The sequence below is a fragment of the Barbus barbus genome (assembly GCF_936440315.1).
Source record: "Barbus barbus genome assembly, chromosome: 13".
NCBI lineage: Eukaryota > Metazoa > Chordata > Actinopteri > Cypriniformes > Cyprinidae > Barbus > Barbus barbus.
Window position 1 is genome coordinate 4,699,731 of NC_136741.1, and position 14,028 is coordinate 4,713,758.

General features: G+C 37.2%; 2 protein-coding genes across 2 annotated transcripts; both read left to right on the forward strand.

Annotated features, from left to right (window-relative positions):
* The first annotated feature begins 892 nt into the window (after positions 1-892).
* Positions 893-9,500, forward strand: LOC306878834 (protein transport protein Sec23A-like). Its single transcript, XM_079431393.1, has 19 exons — positions 893-1,020; positions 2,113-2,344; positions 2,961-3,018; positions 3,129-3,215; positions 3,494-3,730; positions 3,850-3,932; positions 4,069-4,213; positions 4,757-4,915; positions 5,009-5,124; positions 5,250-5,373; positions 5,493-5,573; positions 5,683-5,772; positions 5,877-5,983; positions 6,318-6,471; positions 6,620-6,697; positions 7,423-7,584; positions 7,673-7,759; positions 7,891-8,112; positions 8,229-9,500. Exons 2-19 carry the CDS (start codon positions 2,124-2,126, stop codon positions 8,316-8,318), a joined length of 2,301 nt encoding a protein of 766 aa, XP_079287519.1. The 5' UTR covers positions 893-1,020; positions 2,113-2,123; the 3' UTR covers positions 8,319-9,500.
* A 368-nt stretch (positions 9,501-9,868) lies between these two features.
* On the forward strand, positions 9,869-13,774 carry LOC306878736 (D-aminoacyl-tRNA deacylase 1-like). The gene is made up of 6 exons (XM_079431245.1): positions 9,869-9,961; positions 10,198-10,288; positions 11,876-12,111; positions 12,877-12,974; positions 13,114-13,280; positions 13,432-13,774. Exons 1-5 carry the CDS (start codon positions 9,919-9,921, stop codon positions 13,267-13,269), a joined length of 624 nt encoding a protein of 207 aa, XP_079287371.1. The 5' UTR covers positions 9,869-9,918; the 3' UTR covers positions 13,270-13,280; positions 13,432-13,774.
* The last annotated feature ends 254 nt before the right edge of the window (positions 13,775-14,028 follow it).

A 14,028-nucleotide genomic window follows, 5' to 3' on the forward strand; every position in this document is an offset into this window, starting at 1 on the left:
CAGTTAGATTTGTATCGAGCGCCATCTATGGACACATTGAGGTACTACAGATGAATGGGCTAACATTTTTCCTTCTGCTGAAACAATGTTTCAGACATTAATTTAAGTCTTAAGGTAAGGTAATTATGTAATTAAGGCATGATTTAGGCCATTCACTGTATACATTCGTTTGATTATACAGCTCTGTACTGTCTACCTTCATTGTACATTTTGAAGTAATAAACCCTCTTTCAGATTTTAGTACAGAAGTTATGTGTATGTAATTTTTCATTAAAAATCAGTTCATACTGGCCTCTGAGACAACCTATAGAACTACTCAGAAAAATATATTTACTGACAAATAACATGTTGTAAAAATTACAATTTAAATTGTCACATTCAGACTTTTTTTTTCGTCGAAACAAGATTCTTTGTATTGTTACTTTATTCATTCATTCATTCTTTTTCATAATATCTAGGCCTATATAAATTTCATCAATATTCATAAACAGAAATCAGTAATAATTTAATAATACATTATAATAATATTTGCAAGTGGACACTTTTCTTAATAATAAAATGTATTTTAAAGTTAATTTTTATGCATGTTTGTACAGAAATGGCACCCATTTGGTGGAATGGCCCGTATATTAATTTGATAATAATATAATATAATACGTATATAATTCCCATTGTTACGACTCACAAGCAAATTTCAAAATATTGTTTATCCAGGTATTAAAAGTATGAGAGAAATCTGAGGTCACCGGTGTTTACGCACAACTCATTTGCATCAAACGTTGCTATAGAAACCGCACAGCGCACTTACGCACAGAAATTCGACACTGCGGCGGAACGTTCCTTTGACGTCATGCGGGAGCAGCCAATCGTGGCGCACGGAGTGTGTAGTAACACGTCACTCTTCGGAGCTCCAGGAACCGGCTGGAGACGAGTCCTGCTCGACGGAGTCATTTTCACTTTCAATGGTCGTGTGATCGCGGTTATCATATTTTATTTATTAAAGCCTCGTCGATTAAAAAGGTACGTCTATCGTTGTGTTCTAGTAATGTTAATGAAATGGGGGTTCGTTGGTGTGTTAGATTTAAACCCGCAGACCCCGGATTAGCTCAGCGGAAGTCAGTAACGATCATGTTACTGTTTGTGTACCGGTTACACGGGTGTATTTATTTAGTAGTATGTTTTGACATTAATGTTTGGGATATTCTATATTTTTAAATAATATTAATGCCTTATTTCTTGCTTTCTTTTCCTGTTGATGGAATTAGCCAGCGCGAGCTTGTCCACTGAAATGTATATATACGCGTGACGTCATGACGTCAAACGTGTATTAATGTAAAGTCAATATGTTAACACCAGTGTAATACATTTAAGGACCTTCAGTCAGTTGTTACTAAGTTGTCTAGTGTGCTGACCATATCTTAACAATTTGTTGGACTCATTTAGTATTTTGTATCAGTTTTCTGTTATTTTGTAGCTTTTGACATACTCACTGCACAGCCTAGTGCCTTTGAAACAGTGAGTTCATGTCTGTCTGCAAACTCTATCGTGTAACCAATCAGTCAATACAGGTATTGGACCATGATTTGGTGTTTAGGGCAGGGATCCCTCTGATTTAGGGTTTATCAGAGGCCAAAGTCTCCTCTAATACTTTGAAGTGCTTTGTGTTTACTCAGCAAACCTGTGACTGGAGTTGAGTAGGTATTCTAGGACAGGTGTGTCCCAGCAGTAGTACATTCTGCTTAAAAATAGCATCTGGTTTTGCTCCTCAACACATCTACGCATGTCTCAGAACAACAAGTTCTTATTGACGTTTTGGGCTTGGCAAGGGTAAGCACTCATGTCAAGTGTATTTGTTCAAAGATGACAGTTGCGTGAACATTCCTTCTTTGATAGAGTTCCTTCTGTTATGAACAAACATGAAGGAATGCAGTTTTCTCTCACATTGCTGACATGGGTGAAATTGTCCTTGTCACTCAAGTATTTGCTGTTAATTTTAGGCTCTGCTATCCTACTTGTCCAGTTTTGGAGACACAACCCATTAGGTGTGGTTTAGGGTTAAAAAGACTTAGCAGCTCGCTGTTTACTCATTTCAGCGTTTTTGGTCGTTCACAGTTCACACTGTCATGGCGACCTACCAAGAGTTCATCCAACAGAATGAAGATCGTGATGGAGTACGCTGCAGTTGGAACCTCTGGCCTTCCAGCCGCCTGGAGGCCACACGGCTAGTGGTTCCTGTTTCCTGCCTCTACACTCCTCTCAAAGAGAGACCGGACCTGCCTCCGCTCCAGTACGAGCCGGTACTGTGCAGTCGGGCCAACTGCAAAGCCGCACTCAACCCACTCTGGTAAGGACTGAATCACTTTTCCAAGCAGTGTTGCGTTCTGTTTGTTTGTACAGCGTGTGGTCAGTTTAGATAAATATCATGATGACATTTGATTTGCATATCTGAATCATTGATTAGTTGCTGGACTGGAATTGGAATTTGTCTTGAATATCAGCTTACACTTACGAACAGTTCATTCCTGTTTATTTAATTAAACATTGGTGTCCTTAATCATATTGCTGTTGCTGTCATTTTACATACACAATAAGGGGGTTTTAGGTGAAGCTGATTTTGCCTGTATTGGATGTTGACCTTTTATTTTAGGGTTAACTAAATAGCGTTTTGCTCAAGTGAAGGTTTGGTCTTTTCCTCTAGTTTTCCACAGACTTGTGAACAAAAGACTTGCTAATTACATTATTTCAGAGCTTTTAAAATGTTAAAAGCGTCTATAGTGTGTTATTTTCCAACATTATCATTGGTATGTTAATTGGATCAGGTTAGTTAAATGCTAATTGTTTCCTTTAATCACTGTGACTAAAGGAAGACAGTTGTTTCTCTTCATGTGCTAATGACTTGCATTAGAAAGACTTCGTCATAGACAAGTTTAGCTCCTTTAACGCTTGATTTTCTTTTGTAGTCAAGTGGACTACAAAGCTAAGATATGGGCCTGCAACTTCTGCTTCCAGAGGAACTCTGTGAGTATACGTTACTGAAACTCATTTTCAGTCATGGATTTGCTCCATGTGCTTCAGTAATGTCAGTCACACCTGTCACTGTGAGTAAATATTAATCTATTTCTTCACAGTTTCCTCCATCATACGCAGGCATTTCAGAAGTGAATCAGCCCGCAGAACTAATGCCTCAGTTCTCCACCATTGAATACATAGTGCAGGTAAATTTACATTTACTCAGTGTACTCAGTACTGCACATATAGGCATACTGTGCTGTACAAACATAGACTAACTACAACTCCTTTAGCTCACAGATAGCTGCTTGTCAAAAGCCACGTTGTCATTCTGAAATGAAGCTAGTGTTCACTGTTGACTCCAGTAGTGTATACATTACTATTTAAAATTTATCAAAATAAATTAATTAAATGAAAGTATTTATCAATTAACATTATGTAATATTTTAATTACCATTATGTAACCTATTTTATTTATTTTCAGCGTGGACCTCCAACCCCTCTCATCTTCCTGTATGTGGTGGACACATGTCTGGAGGAGGAAGACCTCCAGGCCCTGAAAGAATCCCTTCAGATGTCTCTGAGTCTGTTGCCACCTAATGCCCTGGTGGGTCTCATCACCTTTGGCCGCATGATTCAGGTCCATGAGCTCAGCTGCGAAGGTATCGCCAAAAGCTATGTCTTCCGCGGCACAAAAGAGCTCACGCCCAAACAGATAGAGGTCAGTGATCCTTCTTTATTGCGTTTTGATTTACCATTCCTAAATCAATAAAATAGCCAATAAGTGACCATATAGAGCAGAGTTTTCAGTTATTTATCAATTGTGACTTCTGTTTGCAGGAGATGCTGGGACTGATGAAGCCAGCCACTTCTGGACAGCAAGGCAAACCACTAGCCCCTCATGATGGTGCAGCTTCCTGCAGGTATGAGACGGTCATCCATCACTCTCCTTAGCATGCACATTAGAAGTGAACAAAAGCTTTTACATAAGAGTCTCAAGAAAATGATTTACACGAAGGAAGTTGTGCTCATTTTCTATTTTATTTGCACCTTTTTTAGATTTCTGCAGCCTGTGCAAGCAGTAGACATGAACCTGACTGACATTCTGGGGGAGTTGCAGAGAGACCCCTGGCCTGTTCCTCAGGGGAAGAGACCTCTCCGTTCCACGGGCATCGCCCTTTCTATTGCTATTGGACTACTGGAGGTACAACCAAGATATTAATTACATAAAAGCTCATCTTTTATGGCATAAATCTGTATTGTTTTTAAATCTCTATTTGACCAAAGAGAGATGGAGAGAATTTAAAAAGCTGGATGTATGGCTGAAACTCAGGAAATGCACACTTGATTTTGCATATCTTCACTGAACCAATGTTCAGTACCCTGAGATTTTCTCCTTTCATTATAACTCTGGTCTGGCTGTGAGTTCAAATTGGCAACGTGTCAGTCATGCTGGCTGTGAAATTCAAAGTTCACTTCAGCTGTCATGTCATATCAGAACAGTTGTACCTAGTACTCGACCCAGTTATTATTCTTACATAACTCTCAAGATAGGAAACAGACTACCTACTGCACTCTTGAGTTTGTTTGATAATAAGTCTAGCATGGCTGATTTAACTTTAGCCTGCATTATTCCCTTGAAAAGACACCATTAAAGTTTGTAATATGCGGAAAAATACTGAAATATACAATTAACTGATTAAAGTTTTTAGCATTTTATTCATTGTATCTGTCATTTTATTTGTAGGGCACTTTCCCTAACACAGGGGCCCATGTGATGCTGTTCACCGGTGGCCCCCCAACACAGGGGCCCGGCATGGTGGTGGGAGATGAACTGAAGACCCCCATCCGCTCCTGGCACGACATTCAGAAAGACAACGCTCGCCATCTGAAGAAGGCCACTAAGGTGATTACAGATTTTAGTTAAAGGATCTGATGATTTTCCATTCTATTTTGTTCCTGAAATGCTAATTAAGAATTTCTGTTGATATGTATTTAGTATTACGAGGCTCTGGCAAACCGTGCAGCAGTAAACGGACACAGCGTCGACATCTACGCCTGTGCGCTGGATCAGACGGGTCTTCTAGAGATGAAATGCCTGTCTAACCTCACAGGGTGAGAATTGATTGAAAATTATTGATCTTAATATATCTTGCATGCTATTTAATGTATTATCTTTGAGGCCAAGTAATTTAAGTGTAATATGATGTATTTTAAAAATATTTCTTGTTTTGTTTCAGGGGCCACATTGTCATGGGCGATTCCTTCAACACATCTCTTTTCAAGCAGACCTTCCAAAGAGTCTTCAGCAAAGACTACAATGGAGAGTTTCGCATGGCTTTTGGTGGCACTTTGGAAGTGAAGGTAAAATAGTTGGATTTAAAATACCTTGCCAACCCCAAACTTTTGAACAGTAGTGTAAATTATGACATTACCCAGAGTCCTTTTCAACCATCTAAACCTTTTTGCCTTTTTCTTCTCAGACCTCAAGAGAGCTGAAGATATCTGGTGCGATCGGGCCATGTGTGTCTCTCAACACCAAAGGACCCTGTGTTTCAGACAATGTAAGTCCCAAACGTGTAACTTCCCATTTCTTGCCAGCTTTTGCAATGGATTCCAAATAGGACTTCACACATGTGTACACATATGTGAGAAGGTCTCGTTTTTTCACAGGAAATGGGTGTCGGAGGAACATGTCAGTGGAAGATTTGTAGTCTCACGCCTGCCACCACCTTAGCCCTGTTCTTTGAAGTAGTAAATCAGGTATATTGTTATATAATTATCAGTTCTATTGTACATGCAGTTGGGTGTGAGAGCTTATATTAACATTGATGTATCAATAACACTGGTATGTTATATTTTTGTAGCACAACGCCCCAGTTCCTCAGGGTGGAAGAGGAGCTGTCCAGTTTGTTACGCAATACCAGCATTCAAACACACAGCGGCGGATCCGTGTCACCACCATTGCCAGGAAGTGAGTCTTAGCTTCAGCTTTCAACCTCATGAAATTCTGTTATCAGTCAATATCATATTAAAGTCAAGGTCTTGGTTGGTTCTTTTCATTCATAAGATTTTCATTTGTTAATATCAACTTTGATGTGGTACAAAAAGCCCTTGGAGTTATCTAAAGTCAACATATCTCATGTTTTCATGTGCTATTTGTGTTTGCTGTAGCTCAAAATAGATTTAGCTGCGTAAATATGTGTAGTTTAAGCCCTGAATAGCTCTTCAGTAGTCAAATTCTTGAGTTGTTCAATTTGTGCGTCATTTGTTCTTGACAAACCGGTTCTTTCTATTGTCACACCTAGTTGGGCTGACGCACAGTCCCAGATCCAGCATATTGAGTCGTCATTTGATCAGGAGGCCTCTGCCGTTCTCATGGCCCGGCTCTGCGTTTTCAGGGCAGAGTCAGAGGAGGGGCCTGACGTTCTCCGCTGGCTAGACAGGCAGCTCATTCGCTTGGTGAGTATCACAGCTATTTAGAAGGAAATGTAGGTCAATGCCTCCATTCAGAAGAGGCGATATGACAAATCACTGAACCATTATTATTCTAATAATAAATGTAGAAGTTGCGTCACACTCAACTTTTGTGTTTGTTGTTTGGTTTCAGTGTCAGAAGTTTGGCCAGTTTAATAAAGAAGATCCAAACTCCTTCAGACTGTCTGAATCTCTCTCACTGTACCCACAGGTAAAACACAGACTCTTTCTGATAAACTCTTATATTTGTGATAGGACAGATTCCTTAAAAAGTCTTCAATTCAGTTTGATCAATACAGTATTAAAGTCCAAAAAAGTCTTCAATATCCTAAATGTTATAATAAATGTTTACATTATGGTGTAATATTTTGTTGATGACCGTGTGAAGTGCATGTTTTATCTATATTTTTATTATATTGTTTGTATTATTTGTATTACATTTTATATATATATATATATATATATATATATTATTTATGTTTTATCATCTTTTTGAATGACCTGCCAGAAGTACTAAAAAAACATTTTAAATCTTTAAAAAAAGAGTCCTGGTGTATTTATAATTAAAAGTCCCACATTATGTACAAATGTAGCAAAAAATTATGCCTAAATACCCGACATTTAATTCAAACTCTGGTAGCGTGTTTATTAACTGTAGCCTGATTAATAATCATGCTATTATCACATTAGCAAAATCCAGTATTTTGGATTTAATTTGCATTTATTGATATATTAGTACATAAATCAAAGTCAGTATATATGTATATATTGAATATATCATGCAGTTACACTGTTTTGCAATTGAATGCGTGCCTGTTTAAATACATAAATGATGCATGATTTATTTTGAGATTGTACTGTATGATTAAAAACTCTGCAGATAACCTGTACGAGAATATCACATTTCTGAAATTAAAACTTGTGTTTTCTTAACAGTTTATGTTCCACTTGAGGAGATCCCCATTCCTGCAGGTGTTCAATAACAGTCCGGATGAGTCGTCCTACTACAGGCATCATTTTGTGCGTCAGGATCTGACACAGTCGCTCATAATGATACAGCCCATCCTCTACTCCTACTCTTTCTACGGCCCTCCAGAGGTGATTTGAAACCCATCCATGCAACATTATAGTGCAGAATGTTATGTTATTCAGCTCGCACTCATCTCGTATATGTCTGGTTTTGTAGCCCGTTCTTCTGGACAGCAGCAGCATCCTTCCTGATCGCATTCTGTTGATGGACACCTTCTTCCAGTTGGTGATTTACCATGGAGAGGTACGATTCAAATGCTTTGTTGCAGCTCACTAGATTTTGGATCAGAAATGTTAATTTCAGGAGGTTCCTCAAATGTTTAATGGTGTTTGTCAGAGTTCAGTTCAGTGATGGTGTTATTCTCGTCTTCACAGACTATCGCTCAGTGGAGAAAGGCTGGATACCAGGAGATGGCAGAGTATGAGAACTTCAAGCAGCTCCTTCAGGCTCCTCTAGACGATGCTCAGGAGATCTTGCAGACACGCTTCCCTATGCCCAGATACATCGACACCGAGCACGGAGGTTCACAGGCCCGCTTCCTCCTCTCCAAAGTCAACCCCTCCCAGACCCACAACAACCTCTACGCCTGGGGACAGGTACACACCTTTAGCTCTGACAGAGCGTTATGTTCGTTATGTGTTCTTAGGTGCTTGAAATGAATTAAGTGTTGACCGGGATGTCTGATCTCTAATATTATATCTCCTCCTTGTAGGAGTCTGGAGCACCAATCCTCACAGACGACGTCAGTCTGCAAGTTTTTATGGACCATCTCAAGAAACTGGCTGTTTCAAGTTCAACGTAAACTTTCTGCAGAAGATCAGTGAAGAATGTACATTTAGAGTGTTGAAGAAAAGAACTTTTGACCTAATCTTCTGGAAAAACTTCCATATCCAACCTTGACACAACATAATGCATCTTTGTTTGTTTAGGAGGTCCTCCAGAGAAACGGTTGTTAGATGTTTTCTAATTCTCATCTACGCAAGTAATTATGATTTGTCTGTCATGTTTGTTTGCTTATTTAATTAATTTAGTTTAGTTTGGGTCTAACAGAAAGTGTTACATGTTAAAACTAAATAACATAACATCTGATTTCCCAAAGAGAGAATGTTTTCTACCATCATGTTGCTTTGCCGCTCTTTCCCAAGCATGTTTAGACTGAAATTCCTGTTAATGCTTATTTGCAAGAATCCTCTTGTCTGTTAGTTCTTTTTTTGTATTGCACAGATCTACAGACTTCTCACTCTCATAAACTGTGCCTGTGATCTGCTCACTTGCGGGGAGAAACAGTATTTTATAGTCCTGTTCCTCCAGTCCTGTAATTAAATGAATGTTGTATGTAAAGAATTTAAACGTGACTTGTGACCCACATTCCAGTTTTATCTTGATCTACAATTATGAACTAATGCTATGCATAATATTTATAGTGAAAATATCTTATAGGTTTACTTCATTTCAAAGGTAAAGCCGAAGTTGAGCAAACTCTGGTCTTGATCTAAAATAAAACATTACAAATCAACATGACTGAGGCATTTGTACTTATTTATATCAGGATATTATGTCTGATGAAATGTGGAAAAATTTAAATTAAAAAAATTGGCTGATGGGATTTGTGGTTTGTCAAACAAATCTAAGTGCGATTTGGTGACTAAACTCTATATTTTATTAAACATTAATAGAAAAGATCGCTACCTGACATGCAAATAAACCTTTATGAAATGTTTAAATACAATCCACTCATCTAGTAATCACCAACAACAGCTGCAATCGCTTCCTTTTGGCCATGCTTTTATTTACTACTTAATCATAGGCCTGCCCTGGACAATACATTTCATCTAAATAATTGCATTTTAGTAGTATTTGAATTTACTTGAATTACTGCACATGTAATCCAGTAACTCCAGTCCATAAATTAATGTTGTGTAAAGTGAAAAGCTTTGTAATAAATCGTTTAGTTTCTTTTCTTAGAAACTTATGATAAACTCTGAACTTTTATTGGTGTGTTTATTGAAATATATTTTTAAAGTTTATGTAATATATATATTTGGGGTTTTGTTTTTGCAAAGAGACAAAACAGGTTTATAGGCAGGGTGTTGTAGTTTTAACATAACTGTGAATTACACTAAAAGTCAAATGATTGGCTGCAACTACACATACCATTACTACTTTACACATTTGAGAATAATATTAAGGTCCTTAAAACTATAAACACAAATTAAATAAATTACAATCGGGGATATATTGCAATGTAATTAATTAGTAATAAAAAAAATTAAAAGCTTTCTTTTAAATATTTACCTGAAATTATTCACGGCATTACGCATTTCGTCCGCAAGGGGGCGGGGCTTCGTAGAAACCGGAAGATCAAAGTCTTCAAGTGTTACACGTGTTTGGAGACCAAAACAATGAAAGCGATCATTCAAAGAGTAACGAAGGCAAGCGTAACAGGTACGGCACAAAGTAAATTTCACAGTAAATTTAGCTGTCAGCTGGACGCTCCTTATAATACTGTCGGTTAATTTGTTGAAATGAAAATTAAAGCGGCTACAGGGGTCATGCGCGCTCCATTACTGTCTTATTAACCGCATTTGAAATATACACAGATGTGGAAGTCTATGCATCAGATCTAACTGTTAAGATCAGCACTAAGTATCATGTTAAGTACGCAACTTGTCTTTACGCAGTTGGGGAGGAGCAGGTCAGCTCCATAAGCAGAGGACTGTGCGTCTTACTCGGCATCTCAGTGGAGGACACGCAGAAGGATGCTGACTACATGCAAGTAACGTTACTGATGTCTGGCCAAAAAACAGTGTTGGCAGGGAGTTCATACAGTATGTAATAAAATAGCACTTCATTAAATAATGTAATAACGAATAAACTGTTTTCATTATGAATGCAATTCATTCATTAGTATATTTAATAGTATTATTATAAAACCAGGGTCTATTTTTCTGTAGATCAGATAAAAGCAGGCTGCAGGATTCATCCTGAAAGTGAAATACATATTTACACATGGATCCTAAATAAGTATTATCATGTGTGATCTTGCCGTTATATCCCAAAGATGTTACATGTTTGTTAGGATAGGACAATATTATTAATATTTACATCTGTGACCCTGGACCACAAAACCAGTCATAAGTCACACTGGTATATTTGTAGCAATAATCAAAAATCATTAGGATATTAAGTAAAGATCATGTTCCATGAAGATATTTTGTAAATTTCCTATCGTAAATATCAAAACTTAATTTTTGATTAGTAACATGCATTGCTAAGAACTCTTTTAAAGTTGATTTTCTCAATATTTAGATTTTTTTTGCAACCTCAGTTTCCAGATTTTGAAATAGTTTTATCTCTGCAAATATTGCCCTTGCCTAACACACCATACTTTAATAGAAAACTTATTTATTCAGCTTTCGGGTGATTGTATAAAGTCAATTAAAAAAAAAAGACCCTTATGACTGGTTTTGTGGTCTAGGGTTACATATAATTGACAGCAATGATTATAAGTAAAGTATATTGCTGTTGTTGAGACTGGATTTGACATGGTTTGGATGAACGGCCATCGTTCAAAAACAGTTTACACTGAAACAGATGTCATTTGTGTCATATGTCATTGTGTATGATGTATTATCTTTTAGCTCTCACATTACTCAACTGAAAAAAAAATAGAAAATTAAGCTTGGGTTTTATTTTAGGAACAAGTTTTGTTTTTCATTTAATGTACGAAAGAAATTGGTTACTACTACTTTTTTACCCGTGCTTGATTATGGTGATGTAGTGTATCAGTTCGCTCCATCATGTCTTCTTTCCTCTTTAGACGCCGTTTATCATGGTGCTTTAAGATTTATATCAGACTGTAAACCTTCAACTCATCGCTGTATATTGTATAACAGAGTAGGTTGGTCTTCTTTGTTTATTAGAAGAAAAATGCACTGGTATTTAATAATTTATAAAGCCATTTTGGGGTTGTTGCCCTCATATCTCTGCTGTCTTGTAAAACAGAAAATCGTTGAGAAATACTTTCTTTGCTCACAAAATTGTTATACGCTTTCTGTTCCTTTTGTTCGATCTGAATTAGGTAAAAATACACATACTGGTGCTGGTATATCTGTCAATGACTCCAGGCCCCTGGTTCCATGGCAACCCATCTGATAACACTTGTTTTATTGCTCAAAAGAAATGCGGGCAGAGTAACTTTAATTTTCTCCTGTTTTTCAAATGTATTTCCTTATTCAGTGGAACACAAAATGAGATGTTGTGAAGAATGTTTGTGCTACTCGTTCCATTTTCATGCTGCTTACAGTGCCCATATTCAATATTTTCTGTATGTCTGATCTGTATGATGTTGTTTATCAGGGTACGTAAGATTCTTAACTTGCGTCTGTTTGAGGATGAGAACGGCCGTGCCTGGAGCCGCAGCGTGATGGACAAAGAGCTGGAGGTGCTGTCTGTGAGTCAGTTCACTCTGCAGTGTATCCTCAAGGGAAATAAGCCTGACTTCCACTCTGCCATGCCGGCCGAACTGGCCCAGCCCTTCTACAACAACATCCTGGAGCAGCTGAGGGAAGCCTATAAACCAGAACTCATCAAAGGTGAGGTCAGGGCAGCTGACCGTTGAAGGTTTCATTCATCTGATTAGGATTTGTTCGTTATTTAAGGTATTTGTTGCATTAAATGGATAGCATATCCAAAAATGACATTTTACTCACTTATGTCATTCCAAACCTGTAGAACACAAAAGGAGACCTTTTGAAAAGTGTAAGTGGTGAATGTGATAACAAAAGTTTTGTCCGAACTATCCCTTTAAAACTAAAAGTCACTGATACATTAATCAAACGGTGACTTAGAAATGTGAAATTTTACTATGCATTAAAAAGACAGCTGAACAATGGTTCTCCATTTAATTTATTAATAGTAAAAATGTAACAAATGGATAACTTACTATATTTAAGAATTGTATTATTTGTATTAAAATTACTAAATTAATATATATATCAGCTAGTGTGTGTTTAGGGAAATAAATGGAAACATTTGCTAATTTAGTTTATTTTTACTGAATGTATAAATTATTTTTATATACAAGTGTCATTAATATAAAATACTAAATAAAGTATTCTATTTAAAGTTTTTTGACAATTTAGTTTAATAATTGATGACCTGATGACAGGCTAAGTAGTATCCCAGTAAAATGATTCATCTGAAAGGTGATTTTATTATAGATTTATGTGTAGACCTATGAATATATACATGTAAATGACTAAATTAGTATATAATAAAAAAATAATTTATATACTTAATTGAAATTAATTGAATATTTTGTGTTGGTTTTAACTTGCACAGCTTGTATTGTGTTGCAGATGGGCAGTTTGGTGCAATAATGCAGGTACTCATTCAAAATGATGGACCTGTGACCATTCAGCTGGAGTCTCCTGCTGGCCCTACAGACCCTAAACTGGTATCCAGCTTTGATTTGCAATGAAATACATGCCTCAACATTATCTTCTACAGAAACTGTAAATTCTGTAGTTCTGATTGTTTTGGGACTGTATAAACCCACGACCTAGTTTGCCTCTCTTCCTTTTTTCATGCTTCAGCTGTCCAAACAAGAGAAGCAACAGCAGCGGAAAGAAAAAACACGGTCAAAAGGCCCCTCCGAGTCCAGCAGAGAGAAGGCAGCTCTGCGCTCGAAAGCGGACCCCAGCGCCAGCAGCGGAGCAGAGGGAGACGTGTCCTCTGAACGCGAACCATAGAGTACCTCACGGTACACTTACAGCCACAGTCAAAACTGATACATTTATATAAACTGGTTTTTAATTATTATTTTTGAATGGAATCAAGCCTCAGGGGTTGCTCTTTGGAGACTGACACCAAATATCACAGTCTGCTCATTGTATTTCTTTGTTTTTTTTTAGGATTTTGCAACTTGCATATCAGTCCAGCTTCCAGTGGAATGCTGCCGTCTTCAGGGACGTCTTTCAGTGCAGCTCATACCGCTGACTCTCCGTCTTATTACTGTCCCTCTCAAATGTCCACTATAGTGCCCAGTCTGATTTTCTTCTGAAACCTGGTATATAAACATAAGAATAAGTGGCTCCACATTTACTAGTAGAAAAAAGACTCAGGCACACATCAGTGGTATTTTAGCACCACTTTGAAGACATTGTCTGAATATTTACTATGCCATCTAATTTATTTAAATGTATACATCTCTGTGACTGTGTTTTAATAAAAACAGGAAAGAAAAATGTCAGTTTATAATAGCTGTTGAGTACTATTTTTCTTTTTACATAATGCCATCGTATTTGAAGATCTTGTTTAGATCTACAAATCTGAATCATTATTCATAAATATATTTTCTATTATTACAGAGCTAGTGCCAGTCATTACGGACCTAGTTTCAAATTTAAATCACTGTATAAACCAGTGTGCCCAACAAAAGAGTAAATCATTTCATTGATTAATTGCAAAATATGGCAAATAACAAAAGAAGACAAGAGGTAACCTGCTTA